Source organism: Diadema antillarum, unplaced genomic scaffold (genome assembly GCF_040938485.1).
Source record: "Diadema antillarum isolate AM-2024a unplaced genomic scaffold, OU_Dant_1.0 seq00001156_RagTag, whole genome shotgun sequence".
NCBI classification, from domain to species: domain Eukaryota; kingdom Metazoa; phylum Echinodermata; class Echinoidea; order Diadematoida; family Diadematidae; genus Diadema; species Diadema antillarum.
This window is the reverse complement of record NW_027271966.1, coordinates 67,712-90,828: the sequence shown is the minus strand read 5'-3', so window position 1 is coordinate 90,828 and position 23,117 is coordinate 67,712. Positions and strand designations below refer to the sequence as shown.

The 23,117-nt window shown below is 40.0% G+C and overlaps 1 protein-coding gene across 1 annotated transcript in view; it reads right to left on the bottom strand.

Moving 5' to 3' along the window:
* Positions 1-23,117, bottom strand: part of LOC139744299 (calcium/calmodulin-dependent protein kinase kinase 1-like) — a gene marked incomplete at its 5' end in the record, with an annotated part of 60,447 nt that overhangs the window by 15,764 nt on the left and 21,566 nt on the right. Inside the window, 3 exons of the mRNA XM_071654747.1 lie at positions 5,999-6,057; positions 10,109-10,230; positions 20,482-20,533. Of these exons, the coding sequence (XP_071510848.1) occupies positions 5,999-6,057; positions 10,109-10,230; positions 20,482-20,533 (233 nt within the window). The remainder of the gene's footprint in view (positions 1-5,998; positions 6,058-10,108; positions 10,231-20,481; positions 20,534-23,117) is intronic.

Here is a 23,117-nt window from a genome sequence, read left to right as displayed (position 1 = left end):
CCCTTTTGGTCAGAAAAACAATACAATTGTGTAGTACTCACTGTAATAGCATAACCAAGTTGGCAGTACAAAGATGGTAACGTATGTTTCAGCGAATCTGGCGACACATTTCCATCAGTTATTTTGTTAATAAAGAATGGTTAGTTTAAAAAGTTGTGTTAGGTTTTCATAGAACCTTAAGCCACTTTTCTGAAACCGTGAGTAAGCTTCCTTTTTATGCTCATATTTTCCCACAAAGTTGAGAAAACATTAAAAATCATCGTTGGCGACATGCACTTTTAAGCCTGTTGGCCGAACTTAACCCTCCACCAATGGCTTAGTGGTATAATTTCGCCTTCGAAATGATTTCAGTTTTTGTTTATATGTCCCTTGGCATCACATAAAATCACAGGGGCATTTTGAAAGAGCTTTTTATCTCTCCTAGGTGAGAAGGAACATAAGCGACACGATTTTTGACCAATTGCGCCGAAATAGTGGTTTTGGGCCTACAGTCATTTTTGATATCGTTATTAGTATGATGATCATTATCATCGGCAGTACTGTTGTCAATGTGTTCATCTTGGGGTGCATTTGAGCACTCAAAAACAAACCAAAGTGAAACGAACTGTACCTCCACCAGATTTGGAACGTTCGAGCGCTCTGTGGAAAAAGCTTACATCATGAGTTATAATGTAGAAGTGGTCCACACATTTTGTAGCAACAGGGTCATCACCTGGCGTGCTTAAACTACTTACAAATGTCCCAAATACAGTACATTTTGGTACGCTTTTGGAGCACATCTTGAAGTGGTCAACTTTTCACTCCGTACACTCCGGCACAGTACACTTTAGGAGCGTTCGAGCACTCCTGTGGCACAGGTACAGTTCGGTTCGCTTCAGGAGAGCGCTCGAACACACCCTTATTTGCACCTGCATATATCAGTCCTCTTTCATGCTTTGAATTACTAGTAATCTCAATCTCTTTCTCTCTTTAGAAGTCATGCCCTTCTCTGCTCATAAACTTCAACCTTACATTTGTGTCAAGTCCATCTCTCTCCAATCCTCATCTTTCCTCTCCCTTTTACCATTCTTTCTCTTCAAAACAAAAACAAAAACAAAACTGTCTAAATTGTATATTGCTGTTCACAAAAGTTGTAGACATTCTGTGTCTCTCTATCTCACTCCCTCCCTTCCAAATCTGTAAAGCCTGAATCTATATTCTGGATTTTAACATCCCCCTCCCCCCTTCCTCAAAATCTTCCATCTCTTTTCCATTTTTTTTTTTACTTCAGATCATGTACCTCCATTGATTCTCTCCAGCAGCCTTGCCCCATCCCACATTAACAATGTCTGCACTTATTTCTGCCTCTCCCACAGCTAGTGCATGTTCCAACAACTTCCTATCGGTTCATGCTTTCACACGGGAGTCACTCCAAACCCCCCTGGCAGACTAACCTCAAACTCGTTTTATCTATTCCTCTATTAAATATCTGTTTAGGAAAAAAAAAGAAAAGAATGGCATAGCAGCTTCCAAGACTACGAAAAGAAAATAGAAAATGCAAGAAAGGTAAAAAAGAAAGAGATAGAGCAGAGCAGCTTCCCAGACTATTACAAACAAAAAAATCTAATAGAAAACGCAAGAAAGGTAGAAAAAGAAAGAGATAAAGAAAAAAGAAATAGAAAAAGAGAAAAGAGAGAGATAGAAGGAGGAAGAGATGTGATAATTGGCCTCAGTGATATCAGATTCCTCCTTTTCTATTTTGTCTTGCCTGCTTCCAACCAAAAACAGGAACCTACGGCTGTGAGGCCCTGCTTTAATACAGGGAGACGCTTCTCGTCATCACAAAAGTCACACTTTGTGTCAGTACTTTTTGGTGCCCTTTGAGTGTGTGTGTGTGTGTGTGTCTGTCTGTCTGTCTGTCTGTCTGTGTCTGTGTCTGTGTGTGTGTGTGTGTGAGGGATGATGGCGTGTAAGGTATTAACCTAGTTACAAAAGGGGACAGTGAAATCCTTGGAAGATGGCGACATAGATGTATCTATAGACATAGCAACAAAAGCAAAAAAAAAAAAAATAGCAAAGGGAGAAACACGTTGAAGTGATGGATAGCGGGACAGCAAGCCAAGAGATGGCAAATATGAAGAAAACAAAAGATGTCAGAAGATATCACTGTTTAGATTAGGGAAAGGATGACATGAGGGGAAGTGATTGTAAAACAATGTTGGAACAAAATGTAAAGTGACACCTACAAGCAGAAAGAAGGCACCAAAAAGCAAAGATGCCACTGATGTATCATAGTACATTGTATATGTATGGAGAGAGAGTATTAGGAAAGCTACAAAGTAAAACTGGAGAAGCCAAAACATTGTTCTTGTATCCCTACAGAACTGTTGATTATTGCTCCCAAATGTATGTATGCATTAGAAATGAGTGAAGTAACTCTGTAGTAACACAATTTCCGTTGTGTAGCGACGAAAATGTGAAATATTTGCCAAAAAGTTTTGCCGAAAGACCACAATCTCGTAGCTAATACCCAATCATGGTTGCTACATAATTTTTCATAATCGATCATAAATAATCAAGAAACCGGACTACAGCATTATCCATCGATCTTGATTATGATCACATGGGCATGCTCAATCATCACGTAACATTCTACATGGAGCCCCACAATGCTGAACAGGGATGGCCCTTCTGGAATAAAAGTTGTATACTTTGATCAAAATTATTCTACACTTTATGATCTCAAAATACTCCAGAACAATTCATCATCCTGGCATATGGCATCAGCCAGGCATAAGAGTTTCTCAGTAGACCCTTTTGATACACTGCAAGCAAGCTCCAAATGGTGGAAAATAAATTTTGAGTGCTTCTGAGAACTAAGTTTTGGCTATAAAACATAGTTGCTACTGTTGATACTGCAAGAAAGATGACTGGGTAGTACATGTTTGCTAAATAATGTTACAATTACAATGTAAAAGGAAAGTGGCCTAAAAGACTGTGTGAAAAGTAAAAGTGATACACATGCGTGGCAATGTAGTTTTATGTCTACAAGAGAAAATGAGCGAGAGGTATGGAGGCAATCAAGAGAATGAGTGTGACAGGGAAGATTAGAGCCTCTCAACTAATTGATGGGAAGGTCACTCGGACAGGACACTTATGAGGAGGTGTCCGGCGAATCACAAGGCCACACCCATCATACTTAATGAAGACAGGACACTCTTAGAGGGAATTATGTGGTATATGTGGGGGAAAAAATCCTTGAGCTGTGTTCGAGTAATTAGACCAGTTTATTTGGATATGTGACCCACCCTGCTCAAAACCCACAAAAAGTCACAGTTTTGGATTCTCTGCGAATGGATCAAAATACATCATGTGGGTTGACCGACTCAGATTTTTAAACTTTGTCACATTACAAGGGAGAGTAACCTTCTCTCTATCCACTGTCAAAATTTGGCAGCTTAAAACCAAACAGAAATTCAGATATTCAGTTTTCCTGGACCATATTTTTTCCGATGTGAGCTCCTTTCACTGCCATATGGAGTATATTCTCATTGATGCTTCTGCACATCATGCCTGAGTGACCAGGCTTTCCTCTCTTTTCTATAAAACTGCATCTCCTAACTTTCTTTAAAATTTCAGTCACTTTTTGAATGGGTTTGGATGGTCCAATTTTAACTTCTACATCATTTTAAAACTTAAACTTACTCTTTTAAATTATGTCGAAAAGAGAAAATTCATTTCGGCCGGCCTATGTTCTGTGGTTTTGAGCAGGAAGGTCACGTATACAAATTGCATACCTTCTTTTATAACAAAGGTTGTTCATAGCTACAAAAAAAAAAAAAGCTGACCATAATCCCACTCAGCATGAACGTAAAGTGTGTCATAAGAACTGAAATGTGAAGGAGGTAAAATGACTACCCATACTTCACACTGATTTCTTGCAGTATGCACATCTGTGATCTTGAACAATCGTTTGAGGAGTATCAGACAATTTCACTTTGCTGACTTTACAAACTTTTAAAAAGGGACTGCTGGTGAACCCAACATTTCACTGCGTTGTTAACCAAATCTTACAATTACTCTCATCTCTGCAATTGCATCACTCACACACACAGACATACACAACTCAGACACACACACACACATACCAATACACATATGCATACACACACACTTACATACATACACACAAACACATGCAAACACACAAATAGATACATACACACACATGCACAAGCACACAAATGTATACAAATGCACACAAAACACAGACATACATGATAATTTGACGATTTTAAAAGCTCATCTGTAACCAGAAAAAAAAAAAGAAAAGGGTACTCTCAGCAAGCAGTGGTTGATGAGAATGAAACACCAAACAGAGACAGGGAATCGGAAATAGAGAGGAAATCCCATCTACTCTCTAATTGATTTCCTCCCAGGATGGATCGACCCAGAATTGCCCGCCACTGCGAAGCCTATTTACGAGAATTTTCGTCTCAAAAGTCAAAGCGCCATGACTTGAGAAGAAAATCAAATCAGCAAGATTTTTTTCTTCAAATCACATCTCCCATTTTGTTCTGAACATACACATGTTGCTATAACCCCCTCCCCCTTTCCCCACCCACTTTCACAGTATATATTTTTTTCCTCCTCTGGCAAAATGAAATGTATTTACCATATGCTCTTAATGCAATGTCTTTCCTGCATGTCTTTCATACATGCTGTTATCAGTATTTAGATTATCCCTCCCCCCGCACCCCCCCCCCCCATTTCTAATTTCCTGGCATACACGTATGTAATTCCTGAACAATACGCACTCAGAAGTCTGAATGATGTACACATGCCATATCATTCAAGAACCATGCAAAATGAGGGAAAACGCACAACAGTAGTGACATCTTTTGGTTGCTGGCAACATAATTTTCAAATAAACCAGCTGAAGTGGTGACTACACGTGATTTTTTTCTCTCTTTTTTTTTTACTTAAAAAGTACAGTGACATATGACCTTTCAACACAGGTTTTTCATGTGATTTTTTTTTTTTTTTTTTTAGTAAAAAAGAACAGTGACATATGACCTTTCAACACAAGTTTTTCATGAAAATAATCAACTGTCCACTTATTTCTATCCTTCCAAACAAATCATACTACCACTGCACCACTGGACATTCCTAGACAAAGTGACAGGTAAAAAATGTTATTTTCAACTGAAGATAAATGACCTTTTACCTTTCACCTTCTGAGATTTTTCCAAAAATATCATCAGTACATTGCATACTTGGGCCAGGTACAGTACCCCAAATAATCCATTATGCTTTTTTTTTCCCCTTAAATTGCAATATTAAGATATGAAAAAAATTGGACAGATAGATGGATATCTTCAGAGCATTATGTTTAGGTGGCCGAGGCATTAAAAACGAAGATAAATGAACCAAAATTGATACACAATCTTGTAACAGCCAACAGAGGGAAGGGGGGGGGGGGTTAATGTATGTATGTGTATGGGTAGTGTCTGGGAATGCGGAAATGAAGACAATGAGCTGAATGGAGAGACTGACAATGCATTATGAACACAATGACACAGGAGTCCAGTACAGTCTGAACAAAATCTGACAAATATTGCTAAAGATATAGCCATTTTTCATGTACGTCACAGCATTCATAGGGTATCCCAAAACAGTTATTATGCTCACTCAATTTAGGTATTACTTGTATGACTTCTTGAGTAACTTTAAGTGCCTTGTACATCTCTCTTTCTGAAGGCATATTGTAGTCTATATCTACAGAGTAAGGTATGCTGTACAATCAAATATCTTACAAAATATGGTGAGTAGTTTCGATCACATATATTCAAAAAGGTATCATCTTGGCCTTGGTTGTGTATGCAGCAAAAGAAGATATCATCAAATTTCTTGTAGTGCAACTTTCTTTTTAAAGTTGACTACTCTGATTCTAGCTCATTCCTACTCATTTCAGCACTTGCATTGAAGGTCAAAGAGACTGAATGAGGATGCCACTCACCCCTTTTCTACCAGTTCAAACACCATGTAGAGATAGTCAGTTGAGGGATCATCCAGAACCTGCCAGGGAATTCAAAGAAGACAAGAAAAATGTCTTGAAGTTGTTCCTTCTTAAAAACTTAAAACTCATCAATATAAAACAATGAGAAGTAGATTAATAAGAGCACACCACTCTCATGCATTTCTCTTCAACAACAGTAATTCTCTACAACATGTCAAGTTTACTTATGATATTAATGAAGCGATCATTCCTCAAGATGATTTTATTTTTACTTCTGAATTTTATTTATTTTAATGATAAACACCAGCAGAGACTCCAACTCTCCCGATTTCGACAGGAGATCTCCCGCAGAAAGCCCATTTTTGCAAAATCTCCTGTTCTCCCGCTTGAGATTTCATTTCTCCCGCCCTGGCTCTGTGTCTCCCACTTGAAATGATTTCTTACTTTAATATCATTGTTTGTTGAAAAATAAGCCTTAGATATCATGAGAGAGCATCTACACGTAGAACCGAGCTTCCAGGGCCCTTTAGCGGGCCCTGGACCCCGGCCGCTCATGATGTGCGCTTTGCGCACATCAAATTGGAGTCTCCCGTTTGATAGGGGTTTCAGGTGGGAGAATCTCCAGATCAGAAGGTGCTTTGGGTTGGAGTCTCTGCACCAGCTCATTTGCAGCAGATCAAAACTGAGATTTTTACGTGTCCCCGAAAATCCCCCACCCAAACTGCAAATTGCAAATGATAGCCGAAAGCTGTGTTTGCGTGAAGCTATATCTGCACATCCTTCCCATCCCAGCACAATCTAAATTTGGAAGAATAATCTGGCTATAAAAAGACTCCACGCAAGGTTACTGAGAGTTTATACGAATCAAACATCTCTACTAGTGGGAACTGCATTCATAAAGTATACACATATTCATATCTGCATACATGCACAACTGTACCGTAAGTCAAAAAAAAAAATTACAATGGTACCCTCTGCTACAATCACTTTAAAAATAGTGAATCAATCCAAATACAATTTTAGGGAATGGAACTATGACTCTTTGCCCACATCTTACAGATAACCCCATTCAATTTGCTTCAGTGGTCAAAGAGAAATGAGGAATCTTGTAGAGCATGTCAGGAATCTCCAAGTTCTGTCTATTGTGTTCACACATTAATATGCAGTTCCAAGAGCATCCAAGTGCTAACCTTGGAAGAATCAGCCTCATAACATGCTTTACAATAATTCACATTTCTCTGTGACTGCTTAACCAAATTGAATGGGGTTTTCTGCAAAATAGAGCTAAGATTATATATTTCACGACCCTGAAGTAGCATGTAGACGGACTAATCATATCGGATGTTATCGATGCGAAAATCCGTTGTAATTTTTTTGGGGGACATACTGTATGTACATCTATATCTTTAAGTTTGAAATACTTCAGCCACAAACATTTTTAGGGCAATGCAAAAGTGAAAGTGGCATACCAATATACATCTTAATGGTCTTTGTGGCATCGTAAAACTCTCAGATTCATTACAGGTATTACAAAATTATACTTGTGACTTTTGATTTCACATCTATGGTCTCTCATATATATATATGATGGGAGGGAGAGAGGGGAAATGAAAAGCTGTAAAAAAAGAAAGGAAAAAAAAATCTGATCTGAGCATGGCAGCATGCCATAGCAAGTTTCTTGTTACACTTTTAATGTAGGTTCAGCTGTAACATAATTTGTAGCCACAATATGCCATGAACCATCCTCATACAACCACACACCGACATATCGCTAGCTGAGAACAAGAAGGGCGCTATCGCAATTTTGGGTGGTATTGAGTTATTGGTATCACGTCATTGAGCTCATGCAATCTCCTCTACATTATGGTGTCAATTCTAAATCATTTTCAGTAAAATGTTAAAAATAAAAACCACAAGGGCACTATTTCAACTGATACTTGGAACAATACTTGTATAAATCTACCCACTTTTGATTAAATAAACACATACGTATATCACAAAAATCGATTGTTTCATTTTCATTTCAAATCTTAGAATGCCATAGCGTCCTTCTGATTATCAGCTGACGATATGTGACTGATATTGACAAAGGTGTGATACTCATCACTCCCTCTACCAAGGAAGGAGGTTATGTTTTTTGTCGGCATTGGTTTGTCTGCTTGCAAAGCAACTCAAATAGTTGTGAAGGGATTTGGACAAAACTTACAGGAAAGGTTGATAATGACACAAGTAACAGATGATTTAATTTTGGCAGTGATCTGGGAATTTTTATGAATTTTTAAAGTTTTTTTCTAATCTTTAGGCAAACAGGGTTGATGAACTTTGGAGTATAAGCTGGGCATATTTGAGGTTTGCATATATGTACTAAAGCGAGTATTCTAATTGAGGAGCCGTGCAGCAGGAAGTTGAAGAGGTAAAACACTTTGTAGCTTTTTCTCTTTGCTTTTTTCTTTTAGCTATCATTGGGAAATTACATGGATTTCAGCATGCATGTTTAATGGGTGGAAATGAGCTGCTTGGCGGAGGTCTGCACTCTCTGAGTGCTGTGGTAGTTACTATTATTACCTCTGCCAAGGGGGGGGGGGGGGGGGGGGGGGGGGTTATGTTTTCATTACCATTGGTTGGTTTGTTAGTTTGTTTGTCCCTGTGCAAAATAACTCGAAAAGTAGTTAACGGATTTGGATGAAACTTACAGGAAAGGTTGAGAATGACACAAGTAACAAACGATTAAATTTTGGTAGTGATCCGAGAATTTTGGGGGAATTTATGCAGGAATTTTGATATTTTGACAGGTAGGGTCAATGAACTTGGGAGTTCAAGCTGCGCATTTTTGAGGTTTTCAAACGCACACTAAAGTGCATGCTCAACTTTCTGCTAGGGCGAGGCGCGCTGTGCAGCTGAGGGTTTATGACGTAACAAAGGCTTTTATTGAGAAATCGGGTGATTTTTCAGCATGTATAACTATGGGTGGAAATCGCTGATCTCTATGGAAGAGCCCAAAGAGCTTTTCCCCAGGGGTGGAGAGGAGAAAAATCTCTTTGGGAAGAGCAAGGTCATCGGTGGAAAGTAGCTGCTTGGCGGAGGTCTGTGCTCTCAGAGTGCTTTTCTAGTTATTAAATGTTATTAATCCATCCAGAACAATTTTAACCCCCCCCCCCCCAAAAAAAAAAAAAAGATACTACATATGGGAGCTGTATAAAATGCTAACCAGTAATCCCTTCACTGTATAAACTTCTTTCAAAGCAGACCCCGACAAATCTTTCTCTTGTTTGATGTTTTTCATTTTTATGTGTGTCTGTGTACCAGCTTAGTTTAAAAACTGCAACTTCATGTTTGAATTGAATTAAATATTTACTCCAAAGAGTGCTTGCACCCTGCCACATAAGCACTTCCAATAATGGAATTGTAAAATGCAAACAGTGTAACTAATGAGCACCTGCTCTGCAGTGAAAATTAGTGCTGCATGATTAACATCCTAATGGCATCAATGTGATAGTCATTTTTCTCTCAATTTTTTTTTTCTGCTTTATAATGTTCAGGTTTGCAAAACAAGATGGCAACGAAACATGGTGGCTTTTAAAATAAAAGACTGTACTCAGTATTGAGAAACCATGACTATAAAAGAAGTCGTAAAGTTTAGCTTTGCTTGATAATCAAGTCCAAATAGAGAAAATGAAGTAACAAAAGCAGAAGTGCATTTTATGCCAAAATCTCATTGAAAGACCACTGTTGTTGCAATCACTATGAGGATTTTCACTGCAAAGATAAAGTTCATTGGTCTAGTTTATCTTAGATAGCAGAAGTATGTAAACTCAGCATTTATGGTTTAATTTTGAGTGGAGAATGTGTCATTTATTCAACCTTTCCACGTCTAAAAAGGGCCATATATTTCATAATGCAATAAACGCTGACTGTGCAGATGCATGTATTCAATCAGAACTAGATTTGAAGAATATATGTCTGGACAATACCATACATTTATGGCAATAAACACTTGCAGTAAGTGTACAAATAGGAGCAAACTGCAATAAAAAAACATACAGTCATCATCTGGTGCCACACTTTGGGGCACTCTCTAGCGCACCGCAGCCACAAAACTCCCAGACCTACCTCGACAAGCTTGACGATGTTGGGATGGTCCAGTTTCTTGAGGATGGCAATTTCCTGGTATACTCTGTCCAGCGGAGTCTTGGGCTGTTTGCTGCCCTTGCCCCCTCTAGGCGGGGGCCGCTCTGGGGAGAGGAAGGGGGTGGGGGGGGGGGGAGAGAACAAGAGAACACAGAGGATGAGAAAACAAGGCATACAATATTACATCATCACTCAAGCCTGGTACAGATGTCCAAACTACAATACCCTGATTTGGGTATTTTTAGTTTATCTAGACTCAAGAGACTTACAAGCTTGGCTTTATAGCGGAACACTGTTTTCCATCGCTATGATTATTTACTATTTTTGTTGCCATGACAAAGTGCATTGTTTCTTTTTATGACATCATTCGTGCATATACTTTATATTGTATTTGAAAAAAAATGTCCTTATCAGACGAATGAGAGACAAATTGAAAAATTGTACCACTTTGGATCATGTTCCTTTTTGATGATGGAAATAAATAAACTATTGAATTGAATTCAATTCATTTCAATTGCTTTTCAATTAATTATACACTCCTCCAAAGAAAAAAAACAGTTTGGAAATCCGAGTTTCATCGATTATTTCTCCCTTCTCTCAATAAAAATCAATGCATGCTTGAGACCATCAGAAAGATTATTCAATTCTCTTTAAAATGATATCGTAATTGTTATGATTACCTATGCCATTGGGGATAACGGCAGTGTTTTAAGATATGGGAAAAGGTCTATATTGAAGTTGTAAATTGAACATCAGTGGTCACAAAGACATGTTCCTTTGTACGGAGTTATGTCTTTTGTACTCAGCTGGTCGGCCATGAATGCCGATTTCAATAGGCACTTGGCACTTGGGTCATCCACTCAATACTAAGCCCCGATCATACCACAGAAATCAACGAATATTGATGAAGTCAAAGATACCTGTGACAATAAAGATGAAAGCCCAGCCAAATCAAGCCCATGCCACTTCAATTGTCTATTACTTCATCGTGTTATGCGGTGAAGATTCTGTAAGATTAAATAGTTTGAGTCCGGCATTTAAAAGGCCACATGTTTGTTTGTTTGTTTGTTTGCTTGCTTGCACCACGTTTGTTTGTTGTTTGCTCATGCATGGGTTTGTTTGAATCCGTGTTAATGTTGATGTCAGAATGCGTAAGAATCAAGAGAGACATTGGGAAACTCACTCACCAACAAGGAAAAAGGAAATGAGCGACTTAATACCAAACTTGGGTCATTTTGCAACTTTTCAAGTTTGACCTTACCCCACATTTCAAAGCAATGTACCTCCATGTAATGCACAATCATAACAAGTATGGTATCATTTTACAGAAAATTTAACAATCTTTCTCAGGTTACCAAGCATGCGTCAATCATTACTGAGATAAGAGAACAATAATTGATCAAAGTCAGATTTCCAAATTTTTTTTGAGGAGTTTAGTTTGTCCCAGTTCATGTCTGAAAACTGATCGCAAAAATCGTTAAGGGAACCCATCTTCGGATTAATAATTGTGACAATATCAGCTTTACAGGTATATGAGCCATTTAGGTTGATTTTAAATACCACTGTCATATTCTTCATTAGAACTTATAATTTTCTCATTTAAAAACATTGCATAAAGACATTGATGCTCCAACAGGAGGTAAGCTAAGACATCAAACCTTGGATTTTCTACACAGACTACTTTGATAGATGTGAGCCAAATTTCCTGCGTTTTGCAATTTCCTCAGCTACAGTGTAAGTGACTTTATTGGGGCACTATGGTAATTGGACATATATGATCCATGCTAAACCAGGAAAGAATACTGAAGATGAATACATTAAGACATGTCAGTGTACTATACAGCAGCTATTAGCACACAAGTCTTTTATATTCAAGGTTTGGCTAACATCTCACAAAGTGCTATTTTGTAATCAGGGTCACATAGTGCTGCTGTGTAGCCCCCACCCCACCCCCCTCCCTACCCCCAAGGCATGAAAATTAGCTCTCCCATAGATTCAAGGGACTCCTCCGCTTCTCTCGACGACGCTCAGTTCGAGATAACTGCATGAAGTGCATAAGTGAATCGTCGCATTAGGACCTTGATTACAGCGTCATGGCATATTTGGCCTGTTGCCGCCGAGATATGATAAGTCCCCCATAAATCTTTGACACACAGGAGCATCCGGTTCCCATAGCCAATAGGGTCGAACATGGCACTGGATACGTAATTGCAATGTTCCGGCGAGCACAATGTCTGCAACCCTCGTGATGAGCTTAAATTGTGGGCCATAATATCAACCTCCAATGTGGGAAACTGATGCAAGAAACAACAGCTGATATCCAAGAAAGGCCTATAAAATGGCACAGCTAAACATTTCAAGCAGAAAAAAAAAATGGTGGGGATATGGGTGTGTACACTGTAGTTGGACTCCAGTGTCTTCATATCTACTGTTGACAGCTGTCACGCATCTACTGTCACAGAGTCCAAAAGAGATGTTTGTTTGAATGTCATTATGATACAGAAACCATGAATGATTGCTCCAGAAATGTTTGCGAAAATCTGGCAATTACCAAGCTAAATATGGTCTCTGTAAATGTTTCAGAGAATCTTGGCAATTACACCAGCAAACTACGGTCTCTGCAATGTCAAGTGAAACTGATATGGCATCGTACCCCTCACTCTCAGTTGTGAATGTTGATATTAATAGCGTGGGAATCCTTAAAATGTTATGGGAATGGAACATCACCCACGTCACATCTCCTTTTGAAGCCATTAGCAGTAAACAGTTTCTCCACAATTCTGCTAAAAAAAAGTATCAGGGAGGCGTGATTCATTCTTGGAAATTGTGGCGTCACACAATCAACAAGTCACTTTCACACAGACAAGAGATGGGAATGAGCAAAAACATTGTGGTCCTTGTCCACACAACAAATGAAGAAGTACTGTAAATGGCATATATACTTTAAAGTATTTAGCGTGTGTAATTTTTTCGCGAATAAGGACTTCCCGACAATTTGGGAGTGGTTAAATTCGCGATCATGGAGTATGGCAATGGAGAGAGAAATGTACGCGTGCATGTTGCATTCATGCCCCGATCAGAATTAATACTTTTGTGGGTTTTCACATTTGTGAATAGCAATCAACTCATGAAATTTGCGAAAATAAAAACCCTGCAAAATATACGGTGGATACAGAACTCAGTAGGAGATAATACACTACATGACTGCAGCAGGTATTTGGAGTTGCCCATACATCACATCAGTTGATTTCAAACAACAATGAAACAGTTATTTGTTTTTTCCCCATGTGGTGCCTTATTCACACATTACAGTTTACTGCTTGTTTTCACTGCCCCCCCCCCCCCCAATAAACAAACAATCAGAAGACGTCAGAGATATCCGTTCAAAAGTAAAGGAAAAAAATTATCAAAGCTGTCACATTAATCATGTCTCTTTAAAAGTCTTCCCTCTCTCTCTCTCTCTCTCTCCCTCTCAACATGAAGTTTACACTCAAGTTTTGTTAGCTCTTTGTTGTTGTTGTTTGACTTTATTTCTCTAGTTGTTATTGTTGTTCTTGCAGCTCCCAAATATCTTTCTCTCTGCCTTTCTCTCCCCTTTTTCTTTGCCTCTGTCCTCGCATGCCCACTCTTTTCCTGGAGACCGTGCAAGCTTGTCTCGTCACAGATTCGAGCACACCTAATGAGCCGGGCAGCAAAAGTGGAATGATTAGCTCTCGTGTCGTTACTCCACAAGAGACGGGACACCAGAAAGGGGGTGGGGGGAAGGGGGATGAAGAAGGGGAGGGGCCAAGAGGTCGAGAGCAATGGTGAGCGGGAAGAAAGATGGCCCCTCGAAACATGCTTCCTGCACGCTCTCAACGGTGAGACACAGCCGGCAGAAGATGGATGGATGGGGGGAGGGAGGGGACACTAGACAACAACGAGGGCAGCAGACTGGCGGAAAGTTTTTCGTACTCGTGTTCGCACACGAAGCACAGATAGTGAAGCATCCACGAAGTAGCTAGTCATGGGACAATACAGGCAAGAGAGGGCAAGAGACCGGGGGGCACTATAAACTTATTTCTGCCTCCCATGATGGCTATATCGGCAATTAATGAGCCACTACGGATCTCCTTTCTTGTGAATGCTAGTAATTGCAAGAATAATGACTCCTACAAATCTTCTACAGTCAGCACCAGCTGGGAGTAATAGACAACTTTTTGTTTTGCTGTGTGACTTTATACTTCCCTTGTCACAATAATTTTGTAAAAAACAAAAAAAAAATGAACACATTAGGAAAGAGGGCTGTCATAACCACACACAGAATTCTACAAATAATGCCTTTTTCCATTGACACAAAATGACTTTCTTGCATTAACGAGGACAGAATTTGCAATTGCATGGATGAGGAGGGTTTGGTTAAACTATTTTAATATGTAAGATAGTAGCCACTGACATAAAGGAATTAGAAAATGCTCCCTGTGGTACCTCTAATACTTAAAACTTCAACTGCACTAGGACATGTGAGTAGCATCAAACAGTCAAGGGGAGAGTAAAATGGAACAATTCCACCACAGTTTGACCTATGACACAAACAACAGAGTGTCATCAGTGGAGATGGTGCACAAACAACAGCAGGGAGTGGGGCCAAATCCTGGTCAACTTCTCTCAGACCAAATAACCTCTGAAATATGCACTTTGCCTCTCTTTTTCTCTCTCTCTCTCTCTCTCTCACTTTCTCTTTCTCCCTATCTCTTCATCTATCTTTTTTTTCTCGCTCGCTCACTCGGCAAGCCTCAAGGCTCTACCCCTGGTAAGACACGTCTGATAACATTCCCATCATCCGGCTGGCCACTACATCACTGCCTCGCCGCGGAGATGAGAAAGACATCAAAAGTACATACCTAACGAGGCGCTTGGCAGGGAGCAAGGGTGGGGGGAGTACTTACGTGATTAATGTTACGTATCTCTAACATTAAGACTGCCATCTTGACGCTCATTTCCTGCGTATCATGAAAAGGCGCTGAAGATGTTCCTACTTTCGAACAAACTTTCCAAGGTCTGAGAGCAGAGGAAAGGGATGCGGATGTATTTTGTTGATGTTATTAGAGAAGTTCGGCATGATCCCATCCCCACTCCCCACCCCACCATCATCTCCCTCCATCAGTCCTAACAAGCTGGAGGATCACCTAGGATGTAATGAGACGGGACGTCATCGTTTGGGCAGGCATCAATAAGGCCCACGTGAGATGACCATCATCGTGGGGCGCTGTGTTTGCCATCTGCCTCTTAACCCGGTCCCGCTGGTTAACACCGCATCAGTCAATTTGCCCTCGAACTGGTAGACAGCTTACGCAGCTATGTGGGGCTGCGCACTTATCCCCTCTCCCCCTCACCCCCCATACAAAAAAAAAGGAAGAAAAGGGGAAAAATGAAATCTATCATCAACACATGTAACTCTTGTTACTCTCTTTACCACCCTCCTCATTTGTGACTGTGACGTGGGGGTGATTTATTGCATCTGCAGCTTCTTCTGACAGAGCTACTTCAAAAACAGGGTCGGAGGAAGGGAAGAAAATGTGTGGGGACAGGAACGTGCATGGCAAGCCTCTTGTCGGTAGGGCTGTGCCAACTTTTTTTGTCCATCACTAACTTTCCCAATGCCTTCAAACTTTCTGAATGCTGCCCATATGTACAATCATCACAGTCTGGAGAGTTAATTTACTCGAAATTCTGGAAAGACACTGACGAAAAAGGACGTGCTTAACTTGAGATATTTGCTTTAAAGTGTTTGACATTCTTCCATGTTTGAGGCATTTTGAAACTGTGTGATAAAATTGCGAGTGCTTCACTCTTTCTTTGATGTGTATAAAGGTGAAAGCAACTAGATTGTTCTACTATTGTTACACTTACAGTAACACAGAAAGTGTGGGCTTGGTAGGAGCAGTAATACTAAACTATACCTATTTCACATTATCATGAGAAATATAAATACAGTACATCTCCTGTTATGCGTGTACACCCATTTTCTGGACAGCAAGTCCTCGCTGGATCCGCAAACACAAATCAAAGTCGCCATCACTTTCACGGTGAAATGAGCATGCACGCATTCGGAGATAAAAATCAGCCGAACGAACGGACAAAGGTCCGCCTCCGATATCTGGGCGCCTGCATCACGTGCACTCTCACTAGATGAAAGGTGACATTCACGCACAACACACATACAGTCGGTACGCCCACACACACGCACACACACACAGACACACAAACACTTAAATCTCATATTTGGAGCTATCCTGAGCTCTCAAGAGATGGAAAGTGAGAGGGGGAAAAAAAAAAATATATGTTTGTGAGGGTGGGGTGGTGGTGGCGGCGGTGGTGGTGGTAAGAAGACAACGGATGTGCGTTTGGGAGGCGTTCATGGATGCGTGGCGACATGAATCATGCAGGCCTCCTTTACCCCCGGGCCCGACAGTACGCATCCATCAGGCAAAATGTCAGCGCACTGAAACATGAAGGACTTTTCACACCGTTGCCCGGCGCCTCTGCCAGCTCCCGCTCTCCCAGCGCCCATCTCCGTCCTCCTCCTTGCTACTTTTGGGAGATGCGTGAGGCGCGCTTCTGCCCCCTCCCGGAATCACACTCTTACCCCGTCAAAGCGTGTCCGTGTTAAGAGTCCCACCCATATGTCATGAGTTTACGCAAACCGGTGGACACTTCACTCATTTCATGAAACATTAATGTGTCAATATCTGGGGGGAAATGAAAGGCATGAAGAGCAATTTCTGGCAGATATGAGAGGAGTGTAGATTTGTTCCTTCCCAGCCCCATCACCACTGCAATACCACATTACCTGCACAGATTGATTTGACACCTGAAAAGTCCAAAGAAGAACTCTGTTGTTGTTGCTGTTGTTTCTCCCTCTTTCTCTCTTTAGGAAAGCAAGTGAGCAATGCAATCTGAAGTAATTACCTGGTATCATATCACACAGCCACTGGTTTATGCAATAGTCTTCCCACAAGCAGATTCTTGCAAATTAGGCAAACATTTTAATTTGTTAGGTAGGTTTTGGACATTGCTTATTCCCGAAAAGAATTTATAATTATATGCATTTAAGTATCTTCAATCAGTAATCAATTCTCTTTAACAGCAGAGCAAATTTCACCCTGTATTACAGACATTAGCGTAAACTGGTTACACTTGTACCCAAGATATTACATCTGTCATTACCTACAAAATTTCTTTTAAAAAATAATATAAATAATAACAACAACAATAAGAAGAACAACAACAACAATAAGAATAACAACAACAATCTCATCAAGAAACTCATCAATTTAGTGCTTAGGCAAATTTAGTTTTTCTTTTTCTTCCTTTTCTTTTCTGCAAGTATGCAGCTGTGGGTGGCTTTACCTTCTACTAATTTTGACACACACATACACACTTTTTTTCTCAATAATCTTTTTTTGATTTCTATAATTTCACATTTAACAAACATTCATCTTGAATGTATGCAAATAATCACACATGTGTATGCAGACATACACAAACAAACACATACAAACACACAAACACATACAAACACACAAATCCATTAAACATCCCACCCCATTCTTTCCTTTTCAATTAGGCCTGGACACGTTCTTAGATTACAATGCTGTCACTGTACCTTTTTGGCTAATAGTTCACTTTTTTTGTTGTCACCCAAATGAAATTACATTCAATCACAGCAGTATTTGACACATTTCTTATGCAGATATGTGTGTGGGTACATTTCAGAGCAAAAACCTTGAGTTTTTGCTAGCATATGAGAACTACGTTTTCCCTTTAAACCTATCTGCAGACTCACTTACGACACAAAGCCACAGTCTACACAATAGATCTGAGAGAAGTAATGGTAACAGATTCTGCACGCAGACTTCCAGTATCCCGATTGATCAATTCTTAAGCCACCACAACGAATAACCATGATGGATGTATCAATCCTTTCTCTGTGTTTCTCCTTCTCCCTCTCTATCTATCTATCTATCTATCTATCTATCTATCTATTCATCTATCTCTATCTCTATTTCTCTACATCCCTCTTTAAAAAAAAAGACAAGAACAACCACAAAGAAAGAAAAAAAGCATTGATACGTCTCAAAGAACTGCAGAGTTCGGTGAAGGGCAAGAATCTTGGGTTGCACAAGGAGACAGCATTACGGACGAAGAATGCTTCATTATGACATGTATCAAATTACACACACACATACACACAAACACACAAACACATGCAAACATATCACGCTTTTATACTGTAATACACAAAAACACACAAAATCTCTCTTAAGGCTTGGGGATGGCTCTCGGCATAAGAAGTAGGACAAATTTTTTTTTACAAAAAGAAATCTCTCTCGTTCTTTCATCCGGGATGGATCCGAAACGAACTGCTGCATGCACTTGTAAGCAACACCATGCCACGCTGTTTCATATGATTTCTCTTCAACACACTACATACATGTACACTCTTTCCTTCCTTTGAGAAGTCTGCATATGCTGTAGAGATTTTAGAATCCTCCTCTTTTTTTTTCTCTCTTTTCTTTTCCTCTTTTTTTTTTCTTTCTTAGCCCAAGATCAAATATGTGGAAAAATGATTTGACCTTAAAGGGATTTTGTGCCTTAGTCCCAATCTGACTGGGGAGAGTTTTATGTCGCTCTCATGAATTTTAATCAAGATTTCTCATAACTGCCAGCAGAACCCGACATCTTGCTGGATTTAAAAACCAGGTGAAGCAAGAGACCGGCCAGAAGATGGAAATACATGTATACTGGGTGTGTAAAAATAGAGTGATTCCTTTTCATTTCTTAGAGGTAAAAATTAAAAAAAAAAAATCACTTTTAGACTGCAGTATGGCTTAGCAAGATTTCATCTGAGGTATTTGTGTTCTTGGAAAGAAGAATCGGATGTTGTGATTTTCCCACCATCTGTTTCCATGGAAACAGTAGCACTTACTTACAGGCATCACTGCTTTTCATTATAAGGATATTAATGTTTTCACACATTTACGTGTGCATGCATGCACATTTTGTGTGCATATGTGTGTGTCACATGATAACATTCTAACCCCTCTAAGGCCCACCGCTTTCAAATACCACAGACATCACATGCCTCTCATCTGCCAGTGGCACTGACCGACTTTTACCGAGAGCTTCAGCTGAGCACATTAATATCATGTGTGAATGCCTTCCCTGCATCGGCACAGCCTCAGTCGCAATTCAGACTTGGCATCAAATTCGTTTCTTTTTATAATACTTAGTACTCTCCTTGGAAAGAGGCTCATCGCTGCAAAGTGATTTTTCAGGTCTCATTGGTCCTACATCTTTGCAAGCTCCTGTCCACCCAACGTGGTAACCATTCTCTCCTCTTACATCCCACTCTCACACATTCGGTCGGCGAGGTTTGCCGACTCTTCGCCTGCTGCGTCTCAAACTTTGGAAGCCTCGAATCCCTTTGATGTTGCTGCACTCCAAATCGACACCAAGGTTTGCCTCAAGCTGGGATCCATTTCTCGCTTCACCATCAGAGGGCGCCGCCACAGCTACGGATCTGGGGAAATCCCCCCCCCCTTTTTTTTTCATATTTACACCACTCTCTGCGAAAGAGGTGGTTCTCCACCTAACACTTTTCCTCTGCCGATAGTGTGAGGCACTGAGCTTGGAGAAGGCAGCTGGTAGCACGCGCCTGTATTAACGCTGACAATTCATCATCATCGCGACTTTCTCCGTCTACGTGATGATTCATCGAGGCATATAGTGTGTTGTCAATACCAGTTTCTATACTGCATGTCACTTTTTGATCGTTACAGCAGCAGTACGTTCTAAAGAACTCGCTTGCTGTTGTTCTCAACAGTTTTTTTATGAAATGTGAACATATGCCTAACCATACTGGGCAATTGCACTTGAAATTGAATTGCACAAAAAATGTCCTGGACAACGTCCATCGATGGTAACCAGCTTGTACACAGATATACTTAAGAAATGGACATTTTCGAGTGATAAATTTGCACCGTCTAGTGAATAAAACAAACTTTGCATGCTTTTAGTCTTGATGACTTGTTGTTCACATGCTGCAAGTATCAAAGAGAATAAATCTTTACACACAAAATACAGACTGTAAAGCACTCACAAATTTTCATTTTCAAGCCAGTATTACAACTTGTAAAATGCACTCAAATTTCCACTATGTAGAGTCTTTCATATTTACAGTTGTCATTTTCTAAGAAAACACTTGCAATATACATGTAAGGCTACTTTTTAAAAAACACACTTTTAAGCTTCTGGGCAATGTTGACAAACTTTGAGGAAATACAGGAAAAAGAAAAACTTGCTGTACTCACTGGCAAATCCTCCTTTCTTGATCAGCTTCTTCTTGGAGAGGATTTTCATTGCCTGAAATGAGGAGGAAACACATAAAATTAAAATTCAGAAAACTATATGAAGCAATGATAACATCAAGCAGGTTTGTAAGAAAATTTGAGCAAATGCTATATTCAGACACTTCCAAACTCAACGCGCAGAATTACGTCATATCTAGAAATGTCAATTACATTGTATATTGAAATAGTTCACCTTTGCAAGACAGATAAAAACAACATAATTCTACATTGTAAATATGCTTGTTATTCTTTTCATACAGTGCACTATTTTTGTTCTAATGTTTGCCATACTCAAGTCCTCATCATAGAAAAGTATATTCAACATACAACTGAACATCTGCAAAGGTTGTGAAATGAATTAATCATTCATGCTTGAATTATCAAATATGATTCAAATCTCCTCCAGTCTGTTTTGACATTGCTTTAAAACTTCTAATGTACCGGTAATTTCAAAAAAATGACTGTCAAATTTTAACAGCAGTAACAAGCATGGTGGTCCATAAGGGGTTCGAGCATGTTGCTGCAACATGCTCAAATTGCTGTGCAACATCCTCAAAAGCCAGCAGCAACACGCTATGCAACATCCTCGAGAATTGGCAACATGTTCAAAGTAAAATGTATCCAAATCTGTGCAAAACTACAGAACCATCAAACTACTTAGAAAATTGTCTGCAAGACATGAAACAGAACATTGAACATAACCAGCACGAGAAGTACACATGTAAGTCACAAAATATTGCGCTCTACTGGCTCACGATGTGTGCTCTGTACACATAAAATTCCTGCAATATTCTCACATTAAGAGCTTACAACATGCTCAAATTTCAAGTTGTGGACCAACCCGAACAAGTACACTTTTTCTCTTTCTTTTTTTCTTTTTTTTTTTTTGAAGAGAAGAGTGAACCATGTCATGTAACAATGAGCATATAGAACTGACAGAACACAAGAATCATCATAAGTAACAATGGTGGACCACAGTTCACCATTGTTACTCAAAAAGCCAACACTATTCAAAATCCAACACTTCCCCAAAGCTTCCCTAGAGCACAGGAATGTTTTGGCATAGATATTTGTGCTCTAAGCTACAATGCTTCTATGGTTATACTCTCTCATCCCACTAAATGCACATGTAACCACAAAAACAGAGATAAAATGTCTGAATCCATTTCCGTTTGTGAATATTGAAGGAACGAATAGCTTCTTGTTTCGGTGTATGAATGCCCCCTGGCTTCTGCAGATCTTCGACATTTGGCATACACATCCCCGTATCAATCGGGGGGGGGGGGGGGGGGGGGGAGGGCAAATACGGAATACCGAGAGAAATTGAAAGTCAGAAGAAGCAGATTTTACATGAGCTAGTTCCTGATGTTACACGATGACGACGTAATGTTTCCTTGTCACGCATCCCGTTCTCTTGAGACTGTCACTCACGTTGAGATCAAAGGGGGTACAATGCCGCTGACAACTTTTTCCCCACCATGGGAAAAGGTTGCTCGCCCCACAGACAAGTCTCCACCCAGGCCCTTAACCCACTCAGTACCGCCACCTCCAAAGTGCCACTCACACTGCATGCCAGCAGGCCGAGGATGGCAGTGCCAGGGTTAAGTGTCGTCATTGGTATGCGCAGGCTGCAAGATGTTGCCTTCCCGGGGTACTAGGAAACTGCATCAGTATACATCAGCGCCCACGTGATCGCACTTCAGATGTGTTCGCGAGCGCATGGTTGCCATCACAAATTTCAGCGGCCCACTGCGCAAAGCAATCATGACAGGAATTTCTCATGATGGCGGTGGTGGTTGGGGGGGGGGGGAGAGAAAATTCCCCCTGTGCACAGTAAATGGATTTCACAAAAAGCAGTCTGTATCATCTGAAAGGAGCTAGCCAAGACTGCCCTGGACAACCAGCCATAAATAATATATCTAGTCAAGCATAAATCATTCTCATCTCCAGCAAACATACGAAAATACTGATATTGCAACATAATCATTGCAAACAAATTCTGGAGAAAAAAAATCAGATAACAGCATCCATTCCCTTGGAATAACATAAAGCCACAGCTACTCTCAATGCCATGTTAGAACTTGGTAGAAGCAGTATCGTAGAAGTAGCAGATACTCACAAATAATGGGTTTTAATATAGTGGATTCAAAATGCATGTATTTCTGAAGGTCTTTGGCCACAATAAACATCTTAACTTCACATTAATCACCATAAGGGTTTTCTGCCCCATCTCCAATCACATGACTGCACCAAATAAAGTAGTTGGTGATTATACAATCTATCAACATGTGGTTCTCTTCTATGTCTTCTCTAATGCCAGGTTCCCACTGTCATGGGATCAGATCCACTTAGCATGCCATGGCTGGCCATTAGTAGTTGATTGTGGAATTTTTGTGTATGTCTATCACAATCTGCGCCACTGTTGAACTTTGGGTCTGCATCGAGGAGTAATCATGGTGATCATATCAGATCTTGAGGGTCAGTCGTGGCAATCGCAATGATATTAGAAAAGTTATGGATGGTTCAAAATTGTCTACAACTGACCTCAAGATCTGACAAGATTAAATAAGATCCCATGAGTTCACCATGATTACTCC